The 14,243-nt window shown below is 42.4% G+C and overlaps 1 protein-coding gene across 2 annotated transcripts in view; it reads right to left on the bottom strand.

Annotated features, from left to right (window-relative positions):
• Window positions 1–9,977: 9,977 nt before the first annotated feature.
• Rnf145 (ring finger protein 145) overlaps window positions 9,978–14,243 on the bottom strand; it is a 34,450-nt gene continuing 30,184 nt past the window's right edge. For both annotated transcript variants that reach the window (XM_013036403.1, XM_013036404.1), the window contains exons 11-12: window positions 13,208–13,564; window positions 9,978–11,616 (exon numbers count right to left, since the gene is read on the bottom strand). In XM_013036403.1, coding sequence (XP_012891857.1) covers window positions 11,254–11,616; window positions 13,208–13,564 — 720 coding nt within the window. In that variant the 3' untranslated portion in view covers window positions 9,978–11,253. The remainder of the gene's footprint in view (window positions 11,617–13,207; window positions 13,565–14,243) is intronic.

Raw genomic sequence — 14,243 nt, 5'->3', positions numbered from 1 at the left:
TGGTGTTGAGGAATTGAATCCAGGGCCTCATGCATGCAACACAAGCACTCTACCACTGAGCTACTTTCCCAGCCCCAGGTATCTCATTTTTAAAGCATACTGTTCTTATCTTAAAGGAGACTAGTGAATGAGAGTTAAATAACTAAATAATCCTGTGTACGGGGGAAGTGAACAGATAAGACAGCTCTTACATTTTACGCTGCTGCTGTCCCTCAGCCTTCATCCCTCTGAGCACTCCTAAGCACACAGCTGTGTTAACCAGAGACATGTTTGTGAGTCTATCCTTGAGTACAGTGAGTGGCACTTGGCATGATCCATGGATGCTTGCTAGCATTATCCATGCTTGCTCCCTGTCTCCCACAAGCCCGAAACACTCCATCTTGGACAAGTGTGCTTTACTCCTAATTAATAGTTGGGAAGTCTGGAACCCAGAGGGGTTAAAGAACTTCACTAAAATCATGTGCTGGAACACATAGGCTCGAGCCCTAAATATCAAGTTACCTAGCACTGGATTATGGTCCTCTGGGACTTCTTCCGCTGGCCCTGTTGGAGACGTGTTTGCTGCTGTGAAATGACTGACCTCAGGATGAGTAATCTGTCACCACTCGGAGTGAGCTTCAAATTTTCCCATTACAAAAAGAAAATGAGAAAAATATGTCCTAGATACCACAGAGAAACATACTTCATTGTCTTAATTGCCTTTCTATTTCAATCCAGGAAGGCATTTAATTATTTCTGAACTACATTCAAAACTCTCTCAAGACTATTACTCTCCCCAGGTGAGTTAACAAAACCTGTGCAAAATATTTCTCAAGTTGGAATAATAGTATCCAACATCTGCTGCGTGCTATTCTCAATTCTTTCCGTTGGTAATCTCATTTATTCCTCACGAATGGAGAACGTGGATATACTCACTGTTCTCCTCTAACAGATGAGGAATGAAGACACAGAGAGAGGAGATCTCTGCCTGAAGGGGTGAAGCCAACATCAGATCCCAGGCTACCAAGGTCAGGCTGCCATCTTTGCCCCTTTGTGCTATGTCCAGAGAGAGAAGTGGTTTCCCCTATCTGTGTCTGAGCATGTGTCAGAAAGCTGTGTGAATTGCCCCAAAAGACTGTGCAAGGCTACCAGGGGGTCACTTCGAATCCCAACCTTCTGGAAATCCAGGTCGGTCACCTGGCAGCCTCAGGGTCAGCAGGGGCAGAATTTCGGTTCTTAAACACTTGAGGGAAGAAGTCCTTTTTGCTGAGCACTGTTGCCAGGCCCACATGATGCTCCTCCGTGCCCTGTGCTGACTTCACCCACTGACCCATACTCACCTTTTTACAGACAATTATCTTCTGAGAAGAAATCTCTAGAATTCTTCAGAGTCCTTTCTGCAGATAGGATGCATTCTGTTTTGTTTAACAGAAAAACTAACATTCGGCTCTTGAGCTTCTAATGGCAAAGGAAATCTACCACCTATAGAAAATGAGGAAGATATGTTTATAATATGGGAAATCACTGGTATATTGATCATTATGAATTTCCTGGTTTCCTTTCTGTGTAATCATCTTCTGTCATGGCATTAAGAAAACAATCCCTATTTGACAGGAATTCATTGTCTTCCCCCTTTTAAATTATTTAGTAACCTTGGGTAGCTAAGAAATTGACTCTGCTCTGATAAAAACCCTCCTATGCTAATTGTGGGCAGCAAATTAGTAATTATAAGAGATTATATAAAGCAGGAAAAAAAGCTAAACCAACATTAGGATTGAAGATTGCAATTAAATTCTGAGCCTTTACACATCTTTACTCTCAGTCTCTGTGAAAAATGAAGAAAAAAAGCTCTGGAGCAAAATTGAAGAGGACCAGTTTTCTGATTGTGTCCTAGGGGGTTTGGATAAAGCTCAAGCAATTTGAAGAATCCCCTCAGGTTTGTACTCAACAGAATTCCCGACCTCTGCCACATCCTATCTATCATGAGCCTTTATCAGGACGAGATGCCAGATCGCAAGCCATTTGGTGGCATATAATTGCTCTGACATTGACAGTGGAGGGGTATAATTCATGTCCTCTGTTTGAGGGGGCAGAGCATTTTCAGTGGAGGAAGACTGGATATGAAAGCAAATTTAAATATTCTAAGGACATTAAACAAATTCAAAATGAAATGGTACTAAAACAAAGGCTTATATGACAATTGAAAAAACAATAATGTATGGTTTCTAATCACATTTGGATCTATGAGAAATATTAACTGAGAAGAAGGGAGGGAGGGAGAGAGAAAGAGGAAAGGAAGAAGAGAGGGAGGGAGGAAGGGAAGAGAAATGTAGGGAGGCAGAGAGAGAAAGGGAGGGACAAAGGACAGAAACCATGTAACTTGGAAAAGCCTATGAAAGCATGTGTCTAGTTTTAGGTGACATGTACATATGAAGCATTGTGATTGGTTTCATTGACACAAAATTCAGTAACACTGAATTATGCCGAGAGAAAGTTCTTTCTTTTCAGTCTCAACTCTTTTTCTTATGTCATATCTCAGGGCTAGTCTGTCTTTAACCTCTCTTTAACAACTCCAAATCTCCTTTGCAAAACTAAGGTAAAAATCAGCGGGCCATACCTCTGGGCCTTTAGCAGATAATACTATATTACCATGTTTTTATTGTATTTATTTTTTGTGACTATGGCAACTTGTTTAGTTTGTGATCAATCCATACATTTTTCTTTAAGTTTTTCAAAATTAACTTAAAGACTAACATTAGATAAGTAACAGTGCAGACTTAGAAAAGCAACTAGAGAGTTGCAGATCCAGCATAGTAGGGAGAAAAATCTTGCTAGGGGTGCTTAAATCATTTTAATTAAGAAAGCATGGGCTTAAAATGACACTGTCAGAGGCAGAAGAGACAGGGGCAGGCTGTCCAAGCCCCTCAGGAACTCCAGCCCTAGACACAGGGCAGGAGTTGTTCAGCCCCATAGTCCATAGACAGAGCTACTTTTAATCTAAACTTGCTGTGTGCTCCTCCATTTCTTTTTGCACTACTTTGCAGGTTTCTCAAAAGCTGTATGCACTGAAACTGGCTAAATTTCTCCAGTCTACAAATCCACACAAGGAAGCAGGCCACAAGGCATTTATAAAATTTGAGAACTCCTCTGCATTTTCTTGGAACATGAATGAAGAGAAGAAGGGGTAGAGGAGAAGGTAGTCATAATATCCAGTGCAAATCCTATGAAATTAAGAAGACGGGGAGAGGGGGGGGACTGGGAGGGATGGAGGAAAATAATAAACATTCTTGATCCATGTCAATGGATCAAGCAAAATGCACTGTACACATAAACTGATTTTTGAATGGTTAAACAAATTTTATTATTTCTTTTGCCAGTCCTGGGGCTTGAACTGTGGGCCTGAGCGCTGTACCTGAGCTTTTGTGCTCAAAGCTAGCACTCTACCACTTGACCCACAGCTCCACTTCCTGCTCTTTTTGGTGGCTTACTGGAGATAAGTCTCTTGGACTTTTCTGCCTGGGCTGGCTTCTAATACCAATCCTCAGATCTTAGACCCTTGAGCTGTTAGGATTATAGGTGTGAGCCACTGGCACCTGGCAACCACTTAAGGATAGTAAAAACAAAGAAAACAAGTTGCAGGACCACAGTGACATCTAGTGGTAATCTGTGGTAATGTAACTCTTTATGCAACCCTTGATTTCATAAGGCTTGTTGTGTGAAACACAAATATGACTTTGCAGACTATTTTTCAGCTTGAATTTGTCTGCTCCCTGGTGATTAGATTTGTTTTCACAGGAACACCACACAAGTGAAGTGACAGCCTATTGCATCGAATCTGGAGATATGCCACAGCAGTTTGTCAGGTTGTTGTGATCTTTACTTCAATTAATTGGTTTCCCAAGTTAACTCCTTATAAAGTTTTGGTTCTTCCCCTTTGTAATTAATAAAGGATTTGGGAAGTCATATTTTTAGATTGTGTAGGTATCTTCTGCCTTTCTAAACTTCCATCTACCTATTTTAGTATCCCAACAATAATTCTTGTCTAAATCAATTTTTCCCATAATAACTTGTAAAATGGTAATTTTCTAATTATGTCATTCTTTTCCATGTTTTTATTAGTTATCATTTAAATAAAATAGGAGTCCTTCTTAGTTCCCTATATAATCATTCTTATTTATTAGTATAGACTCATGAATTTCTTATGTATACTTACATGCCAGAATTTATGAGTCTACTCAGTTACAGCTATGCATGCATACTATAGATTATGTATTCATGTACAAGTTACAAGTCCTAAAGCTTTACACACAGTGTTTATTGGTATTGTATTCCTCTTTAAATGTCATGAAAGTGAGAAAATGTTCTAGATTAAGATCACTTTTTATCTCCAATTAACCACAAGAAAACCAGAAGTGACACTGTGGCTCAACTGGTAGAGTGCTCGCCTTGAGCTAAAGAACTCAGGGTCAGCACCCAGGTCCACAGTTCAAGCCCAACAACCAACCAAAAACAAAAAAATCACTCTCTGTTATAGCCAATCCTGGCTTAGATTCTGCACAGGATCATAAGGGAGACACTGGATAGAGGAGGTGTGGGCAAGTTATTCTCAGCCCTAAGTGTATGTGCATGTACATGCATGCATGTGTGTCCATGTGTGCATATGCTTGTGTGTACATGTGCAGGTATGTGTATTTGTGTATTGTATGCATGTACAAATGCCTGTATTGCGTGCATAAACATGTGCATTTCTGAATGTATGCATTATGTGTGTATATACATGTAGATGTATCTATGTATGCATATATGTGTACATGCATGCATTTTGTGTGTGCATGTATATGCATGCACATAGAGAAATGGCAAAATGCTAACACTGGGTGAATCTGTGTAAAAGACACATTGAAATCTAGCAACTTTCATCAAAGTTTGAAACTATATTAAAAGTCACTTAAAGAGAAAATGAGATTTTAAGGAACCTTTAAACACCTCATTTATTCAACAAAAGGAAGCAAACTTCACTTGTAACTAGAGCTTTGAGAATCCCTGAGTCTCAGCAACTCCAGTTCTTTTCACTGTTGCTTCTTACTCTAAATTCCTACAAATGCCTTAAGAATTCCTCAAAGGCACACACAATCATTGTGTACAACATACCCATACCCAGAGTCCTGGTCCTGAACTCATCCACCCCAACGGTGGGATTGCCCTGAATTTGAACCAGAAGAAGCTAGCTATCAAAAAAAAAAAAACTTTCTTAGATATCTACTCTCATTTTAAAGGGAAATTGGTGACTATTTGGCTGGGAGAGTGATTTATTGGACTTGAGAGGATGGGGAGTTTGATGCATAACAGTTGGTCACCAGCAAAAACCTAATTGACAACTGGCTTAGGTTTCCCTATCTCAGAGTAAATCTGATGCATTATAGGCACATTGCTACCTATGCCTTAAAGAAACAAAAACAAAATAGGATGGAAGCCAGTAGCAGGTGTGCGCTAGCTGACACAACCCCAGACATGGCATGTAGGTGCTCCTCAGACCGCATGACTGACACTGGGGCCTCCCCTGCGCCTCACGAAGCTGCGTGCCTGCCACCTGCTCCTCATCCAGAAATCTTACTCCTCTATGTTCTTTCTCTCCTAGTGGGTGCCAATGGCTCATGCTTATAATCCTAACTACTCAGAAGGCTGATCTCTGAAGATAGTGGTTCAAAGCCCAAGCAGAAAAGTCCCTGTGAGACTCTTTATCTCCAATTAACCACTCAAAGACCAGAAGTGGCGCTGTGGCTCGAAGTGGCAGAGTGCTAGCCTTGAGCAAAAGAGCCCAAAGGGGTGGGAGGAGCTGAATGAAGTGGCTCATACCTATAAATCCTTGCTAACTGGAAGACAAAGATGGAGGGAACGTAGCTCAAGGCTAGCCCAAGCAATAAGTTCACAAGACTCCAAGTCAACCAATGGCTGGATGCTTGTTGCACACTATCCTGTCATCACAGCTATGAGGCCCAGCACAAGTAAGAGAATTATGGTCCAGGTTGATGATGGCATGAAGTGAGACTCTACCTCAAAAACTAACCAACACAGAGGGAAAAACTGGAAGAGAGCAAGAAAAGGGGTGACACTATCCAAAAACAAATATACTCTTTTACCTGACTTATGTCATTATAATCCCTCTGTATATCACCTTTATAATAATACAAAACACAAAAAATTAACCAACACAGGGCAGAATGACTCAAGTGGTAGAGTGTCTGCTTCCCAAATGTGAGGTCCTGAGTTCAAGCCCCAGTACATAGAAAGGGAGGGAGGGAGGGAGGAAGGGAAGGAAGGGAGGGAGGTAGGGAAGGGAAAGAAAGGAGAGGAGGGAGGGAAGGGAGAAAAGGAGAAAAAAAGGAAGAAAGGAAGGAAGGAAGGAAGGGAGGGAGGGAGGGAGGGAGGGAGGGAAAAATATCTCAGGCTTTGGAATTAAACAGCCATGGTGAGCCAACACTACAGAAGCGTCTGGGTTGTTTTAAAGTTGGTTTACTCTTCCTCCTAGAATACCAAGTACATGGTGGCAGATGCATTTCTTAGGTACTATTTCTTTAGCTACTGTTTGCCAAAAACCTACATTCGTAGTAAAAGATAACATGGCACTAACATGTAAGTTGTAGAGTACAGCTAAGCAAATCACACATGGAAGGGGGAGGGTGTGGAGAGGGAGGGAGGGTGAACAAATGCAATCATGCTACTCAGTGTCTCAGTGTATTCTTGTGGAAAATGACTGAAGTAACTTATGGGCAGGGATAGGAGGGGGAACTGGGGAAAAGGAAGGAGTGACGTCCCCAAAAAAATAAAAGAAAGCTGGGCACTGGTGGCTCATGTCTATAATCCTTGTTACTCAGGAGGCTGAGATCTGAGGATCGAGGTTCAAAGCCAGCCGGGGCAGGAAAGTCTGTGAAACTCTAATCTCCAATAAACCACCAGAAAACCAGAAGTGGTGTTGTAGTTCAAGTGGTAGAGTGCTAGCCTTGAGCTGGAGAGCTGAGAGACAGCACTCAGGCACAGAGTTCAACCGAGAAAAAAAAAATGTAGTCATTACCTGACTTATGAAATGAGAGCCCCTCTGTACAATACCTCAATGACAATAGAATTATTTTTCAAAGAAAAAAAATCACAGATGGAAGGTTTTAAAGGTTATGCAAATTAGCTCGGCTGACTTCCCTCCTTTCTGATCATGTGGGGCTGTTTAGAAATCAAACCCCCACCAGCACCAGAACCCGGAACCTTTCACTGCACAGGTTCTTTGTGCTACAGGTCACCATCATAAACTAAGCAAGGTGCTTCACATCTCAGCTGTGTTTCTTTGTCTTTTCCTAAGGGAGTGAATTCCAAGGTAGTTTAAGGAAGACTAGCAGCTTTGGAGAAAAAAAATAATTAACAACTAGAGAGAAAATGAGAATTTGTACCTACCTACCCCTCAACATGCACTTCTTGCACTGACTGATTACATACTCACCTTTAAGAAAGCCATTTTTGTTTTTTGTTTACTTTTTGAACTCTCTAAACCAAGTCTGGACTCTTCAGCTCCGGCTCCATTCCAAACCTACCAAGTCAGAATTACAGGATTAGGTCTAAGTTTCTAATGTTTTATAGGACTATTCCCATCTGCTTCCAACATATCACATTAAGAAACACAGTGGTCTAAGGCCATGGAACAACTTGGTCATTCACCAGAGTACAGAAATTCAAGCACAGACCCTAATAGAAATAAGATTAGGCTTGTCCATTGGCTTCACCAATAGGGTCAACCAAGAATCAAAACCATTTACAAGTAAAAATATCTATGCTGAACCCGGACAGTCTTTTTCTTCTATTTCATAAACAATACTGTCTATTAGGTATTACAAGTAATCTAAGCCATGCACGAGTGGCTCATACCTGCAATCTTACTCAGGAGCTGAGATCTGGAGAATCAAGTGACCCAAGTAGAGCCACTCAAGTCAAGAAACATGATAAAGGACCAGTCAAATAAGTGAGCCAAGAAAGTGTTAGGCCCTGAGTTCAACAGTTCTATGTAGGCAAGGATGTAACTTATGCAGTCAGTCCTTCTCATGTTTCCTAAGAACATAAAAATTGAGTTTGTATCATTTGCAATGTTTGAAAAATGTCAACAACTCATACAGATTTCTACTTGTGTGTGCTAGTCAAGTTTTCTATCCAAGCCACATCTCCAGCCCTCAAATATATTCCAAACCGTATTTTAAAATGCAGTTAACTCACCCCCCAAATCCTAGCTACTCAGAGATTGAGATCTAGAGGATTGAGGTTCAAAACCAGCCTGAGCAGAAAAGTTTACAAGACTTCAGTTAACCAGCAAAATCCTAGTCTGGGAGTATGGTTCAAATGGCAGAGCACCAGCTGTGACCAACAAGTAAGCTGAGAGATGGAGGCCCCAAGTTCAAACTCTTGTACTGGCTAACTATTTTTAAATGCATAAAATTGCACTGTGGAGGCCAGAGCAAAATTCATCACCTGAAGGTCCCTAATCTGTCACCTGCTCTAGAGTCCAATATCTGAGTGCAGTTATAAAGGGCACCCACAGAAATGACTTCTCTAGTTGGCATGAATTACTATGTTCTCTTCTGCTTCTAACAAGAATTTTTTCTTTTGGTGGGCATGAGCTCTACCACTTGAGCCACAAGCCAGTCCTGTTATGTGTATGCATGTGTTGTGTTTTGTGCCAGTACTAGTTCTATAACTCAAGACCTGGGCATTCTCCCTTAGCTTTCTTTTGCTCAAGATTGGCTAGAGCTCTATTACAGGCACTTTGCTGGTTAACTGAAGACTGTAGGACAGAATGTAAAAGTTATGGTGTCCACTTCAGGAAAAGCGGGTGATTGTACAGTGTGTCAGTCTTTTTCCCTTTGGCATGACTATCAGGAAGATTCATCAACTAGGGTATCCTTGGCAACTGTAGTGTATGCATAAGACAAATCTTTGCATTCTCAAAACCACTGTCATTTTGAGGGCTTGTTGCTACATAGTATAGATCTCCTGCCTACAAGACAAGGACATACAATCGCGGCTAGGTGTCCAGCAGGCTCCTCTAGCTTGGTATACAGAACTCCTAAGGTCTGCTAGCTGTGAGGTAAAAGAAAGTATCTTTATAATGAATATGTGACACTGATACCAAAGCAATCTATCTCCACAGGCATTAAAATACCCAAGTACTTTTCCTTATGACTTTATATGCCTCTCCTCCCATAGGTACTCAAGTCTAAAGGGCAATTCAATCCCAACTTGATCTGCAGTTCTGTTTCTTAAAGCAGGATATCACAACACTTATCTTTGAACTTCATTATACAAAGACTGAAAATCAAGATTTTTAAAATTTATAGTGGCTAGGGCTGGCAGCATTCTTTGGCCACTAGAGGGAGCCATCTGCTTTGTTTCCTGCCTGATCTGATCTATTGAAGCGATAGTGAGAAACTTGGGGAGTGCTAGACACAAAATCACTTGGGAAGGCCTGAAGTTCATGTTGTCAGAAGAGCTGACACAGTGGGTCTGAGGTGGTAACCAGAAATACGTAGTTATCTTTTTTGTGTGTGCCAATCATGGGGCTTCAACTTTGGGCCTAGGCACTGTCCCTCAGCTCTTCAGCTCATAGCTTCATAGCTGGAGCTCTAGCACTTGAGCCACAGCGCCACTTCTGGTTTTCTGAGTGGTTTACTGGAGATAAAGTCTCATGGACTTTCCTGCCCGGGCTGGCTTTGAACCACAATCCTCAGATCTCAACCTCCTGAGTAGCTAGGATTACAGGCATGAGCCACGGGCACCCAGGCATATTTATCTTTTTAAAAGACGTCCCCCCCCCCACAGGCTTCTGATTAAAGACTTTTATTCCTCTTGTGTAGGAGATTTAACCAACTAGCCCTTCAGGGTGTTGCATGTACAGGGCTTTTGTGATGGGGATTGACCAAGACAAGAACTTTCCAACAGCAACAAACCACAGGAAACAAACCCAGTTATCTTCAAATTTAGATTTATTAAGACATTCAGCTATGTCTGTCAGTCTACACCCCAATCTGCTACTAAAATAAAATGAAGTGAACATCTCACATTAGGAATACCAAGTCTGAAAAACACTTTTTGAGCCAAGCCTATTGTATAAATAAATGACTAGTTTCTTTTCATATCAAAATTCCCATAAAAAAATCCCCCCCCCATTCTACCTGTAGCCATGATGAAGGTAAAAATTTAAATATGACACATCCTTGTCAAAGAAAAGGTGCAAGGCCTACGAACAGCTTTAAAGTGGCATTTGCAGAGTGGTCATACAGGTCTGTACTCATTCCCAAAGTGCAAGTATTGCCATAATTTAACACTGTTTTGATTCAGTTGCAAGAATTAAACATTACACAAGATTGCAAAGTACACTTGGGGCTTTATCAATGCCCTAAAGCCCTTCCCACTTTGGCCTCCTCTGCTAAAGCAGACTCCAAAGTGTTCATTAGAGTTTTAGTTTACTTCACCCAGCCAGCCAAGTATAGATATATTAACAAAAGTTCCATATACAACAAAGTAATGAGGACTCCGTCATGAAGTTCAAGAGTCTCAGTCACGTGAATGCACCCACCAAGCCCGGGGCCAGCCCCCCAACCCTGTAGAGCACATCCAAGTTTGTCTGGTCACATGAATGCGCATCAGCCCCTCCCCTCCCGGCACATCCAAGTGTGATCAAGCTTCAGTCTTTGAATACAATCAGTGTTCTACATCTTTGATTTCACTGTAGCGCTGTACAAAACTCAACAGCCACCTGAGTTCCGATTAACTGAGAGGAAAGGAGTGGAGAAAAGGGCTGATCACAGCTCATACTTTATAACAAGAAATCATTCTGTCCCACAAACAGGGAAAAATAATGCCAGTTCCGCTTCTTCCCAAGACTGTCCTCACGTTATTTAGCCTCCTTCCCTTGGCCCCTTTCAAACTCAACATATGATTTTATGCACCCCTCAGGGGCTGCACCTGAAGTTGTTGACTGAATCGTCTTGGCAAGCCTCTATAGAACATCAGCATAGAACATATAAATACATTTTGATGAGCATACATTGCAAAACTCCTTCTACACACCAGGGGCTGGAGTGGGAAGTCTCGACTCCGAGGGCTTCCCAGAGCAAGAGCAGATCCTCAGAATGGAGCTTCCTGCCTGACTCCATCACATTCCCTCATCAGATCCCAGCACAGTTCCACGGTAAGCCTTCTTCTCCACAGTACCAAGGGGCACGGTGCTGCTCCTTCCTTCTAGACTGATTCAGTGGGCCGCCCTTCATCCACCCCATTCTGAGGCTCCTGCCTGGGGTCAACAGCCCCTTCCTGGCTATCAGATCTCCTGGTGATATCCCCACGATTGTCCCCAGAGTCTTCCTGCATCCGGGATCCTGGAGGATGCTCAGGGCCTGGGGCTTCAGTGCCTTGCTGAGGCACGAGGTTTTGCTCAGCTGCAGCATGGGGCTGTGGAGCAGGCTCTGTCCCTAGTCCAGCAGGTTGGGAGTTTTTGAGGTGGCAGTGGCACAGAGGACAGGTCTCTTGGACATACAGCCACTTCTTAAGACAGCCTGCGTGGAAGAAATGACTGCATGGCGTCATCACGGCAGATTTCATGTCCTGAGGGAGGGGCCAGAAAGGTACCTCATAAGTGTCTGCCATTTAAGAGCTCTGTAGCCACCCCCCAACATTTCTGGCTCCAACATTCCTTTGTAACACAAATCAAAAATCTGTAACACAGACCTTAGAATAAAATTCATTTTATTTCAGTCATAACCCTGTCACCATCAGAACCCTTATACAAATTGAAAAAATAAAACCAAAAATGAGGAAGAAGCTACCTTCTCAGCTGGGTTTGCAAAGCTTCAGGAGTGCAGCTGCAGCAGTCCCTGGGGTGACACAAGTGTCACTCAAGCTCTAGCAGTACTTGAGCCACCAGGTGACACAAGTAATTACCTTGGAAAATCTGACAAAGTCAGGAGTTTTCCTGCAACTATGCTTCAACACAGCTCACCAGACGATCCCATGATAAGATATTTGCAGGGAGACAAAACTCAGCCACAGAACACCATGGACAGGACATGGCATTATTATCAGAGACCACGTGCGTACCCAGTACTTAAGGTCTGGACTGTATAAGCCATCTATCTGCAGCAGAACCATCCATTAGCAACCCATTTTCCAGACCTGTTGAATCAGGACATCTGAAGTGAGATGTGTGAATTTTATGCTCTCAAGTTGGATAAGAATGAGGAGCAATCCTTTGCATTAGTCCTGCATAAGAATGTTTGGGGAGGGAAGGCTGAGGGCATGAAGTCAAAAGAGTAGAGGCATGTATACATTTGGTGAATAAGCCATTCATTTTGTTTGAAGCCCCAAACAAAGAAGTATGAACATCCCAGAAATTCCTTGCCAAGAACTGGTTAAAACCCCAACCAACTTTTCAACAGAAAGCCATCCAAAGAAGAACACCCAGCTGAGAAGCTCAGCAATGCTACCCTGGCTTTCAGGTGCCATCAGCAGGCAGTCCCAGCACCTCAAGGAAAGCGATGTGACCACAGGAAATGCAAAAGGAAGGCTTCAAACTCCCAACCCCCCGGACAGAGCACTTAGTCCTGAGGCTCCCGAAGCTGAAGTGCCCCCAAATCTGTTTCTGAAGTGCACTGCTGAAAATAGTGAGGTCACAAACAAGCTAGAGTAGACTAACAACCAATGAAACCAAGCACAGGGGCTAATGCAGAGGACACTTTACTTCCATCCCCTCAAATGCCATAACTCCTGGCAAACACTGTTTTGCTAGTGTCCAAAAGGCATGTTACATTTTTAAAAAGTGAAAAATGTAATGGTATTTTACCATAAGAAAAAAAAATCCTTGTGCTAGGTATTTTTAACACACACAAATGCTATTACTGTACCTAAACTATCCATGTGACCCTGGAAGGAGAGCTTTGCCCTGACTGATGATGCCAGCTATAGCCATAGGCAGCTGCTACAGGCAGCAATAATGTTGAAAACAATAATTAGAACTGGATGAACTAAATTAGAAAGTGAATTGAGAAATAAAATGGAAATATTTTACCATGTCTTCAATCACTTCTGAAGCCTCCTTCCCCCTCAACCCAAGAAAAATTTTGTCTGGAACGTGAGTGGTGGCAGGCCCCGGGGACATGCTGCCTGACCTACCCACACACCTTCCTGCTGGGCAAGTTACCTGGTAACAGATGGCACAGATGTCATTGTGCTTCTCCAGCTGTTCTTTTGTGGCAATGGGCAATGATTTAATCTTATTCACAGCATCCCTGCGGAGAAGAAAGCTCTTCCAGCCCAGCTGGGCCCGAAGCCACACGTTGTAGTAGGAATGGATGAAGATGATCATGGAGCCCATCACAGTCCACTCTCCAAAGATGGTCTCAGAGACACCATAGGCCACCACACAGAGGGCCACAAGGAACTCCAGCAGGCGGTATGTGCCGTTCACATAGTAGATGACGTCATCCATGTTCTCCACAGGCTCTTTTCTGAATTCCTCAACCATAAATAATACATAAATAAAAAGTGTTCCCAGAACCTGGAAAAAAATTACAGTGAAACAGAATATGGGAATTAAGAACATTTTTTAAGGGTTAACTCCTAACATGTTTATGGATCTTTCAGGTGCCTTATTTAAAATTTAAATAGTACCTGGGAAAAACATAATGTCGGCAGTGCAGACAAGGTGGTGAGCTGAGTGATCCAACACCTGCGATTCCTCAAAGTCATCCCAGCCCATCAGTCCACCACATCTTCCTCCCTGCCCCTGCACATACTCATCCCTGGCCCTCAGCAACAGAGGACCTTTGTCTCCCCGTCCACAAGTAAAAATGAACAGGCCTCTGTTGCCGCTGCTACATTTTCTTTCATTTCTTAATGACCAGACTGCACAGATCTACCTGTGAGTTATAGTAAGTCTGTCATTTCTAGAACAGTGCTGTCGTGTGCATAAAATAGTCTTTGTTACAGATTTATGTTGTGAAACAATAACCATCTTAAAGTCGGCACTGACATTTAAAAACCTACTCCAAACAAGCCCTAGAATATTTTAATACTTTGTGATTGCCAATCAACTTAATAATTACATTACAACTCTATTATATCACTCTGTAAAGGGAACTGGAAGGTTTATTACGTAAAGGAAAAACCTAACAGCACAGACATATCCTGCTGGTGTCTAATGACCTGCCTCCTGTTGTCTGGGGAAGTGGTCACTT

The sequence above is a fragment of the Dipodomys ordii genome, unplaced genomic scaffold, assembly GCF_000151885.1.
Source record: "Dipodomys ordii isolate 6190 unplaced genomic scaffold, Dord_2.0 Scaffold284, whole genome shotgun sequence".
Taxonomy (NCBI): domain Eukaryota; kingdom Metazoa; phylum Chordata; class Mammalia; order Rodentia; family Heteromyidae; genus Dipodomys; species Dipodomys ordii.
This window is presented reverse-complemented; position numbering and strand designations above follow the sequence as displayed.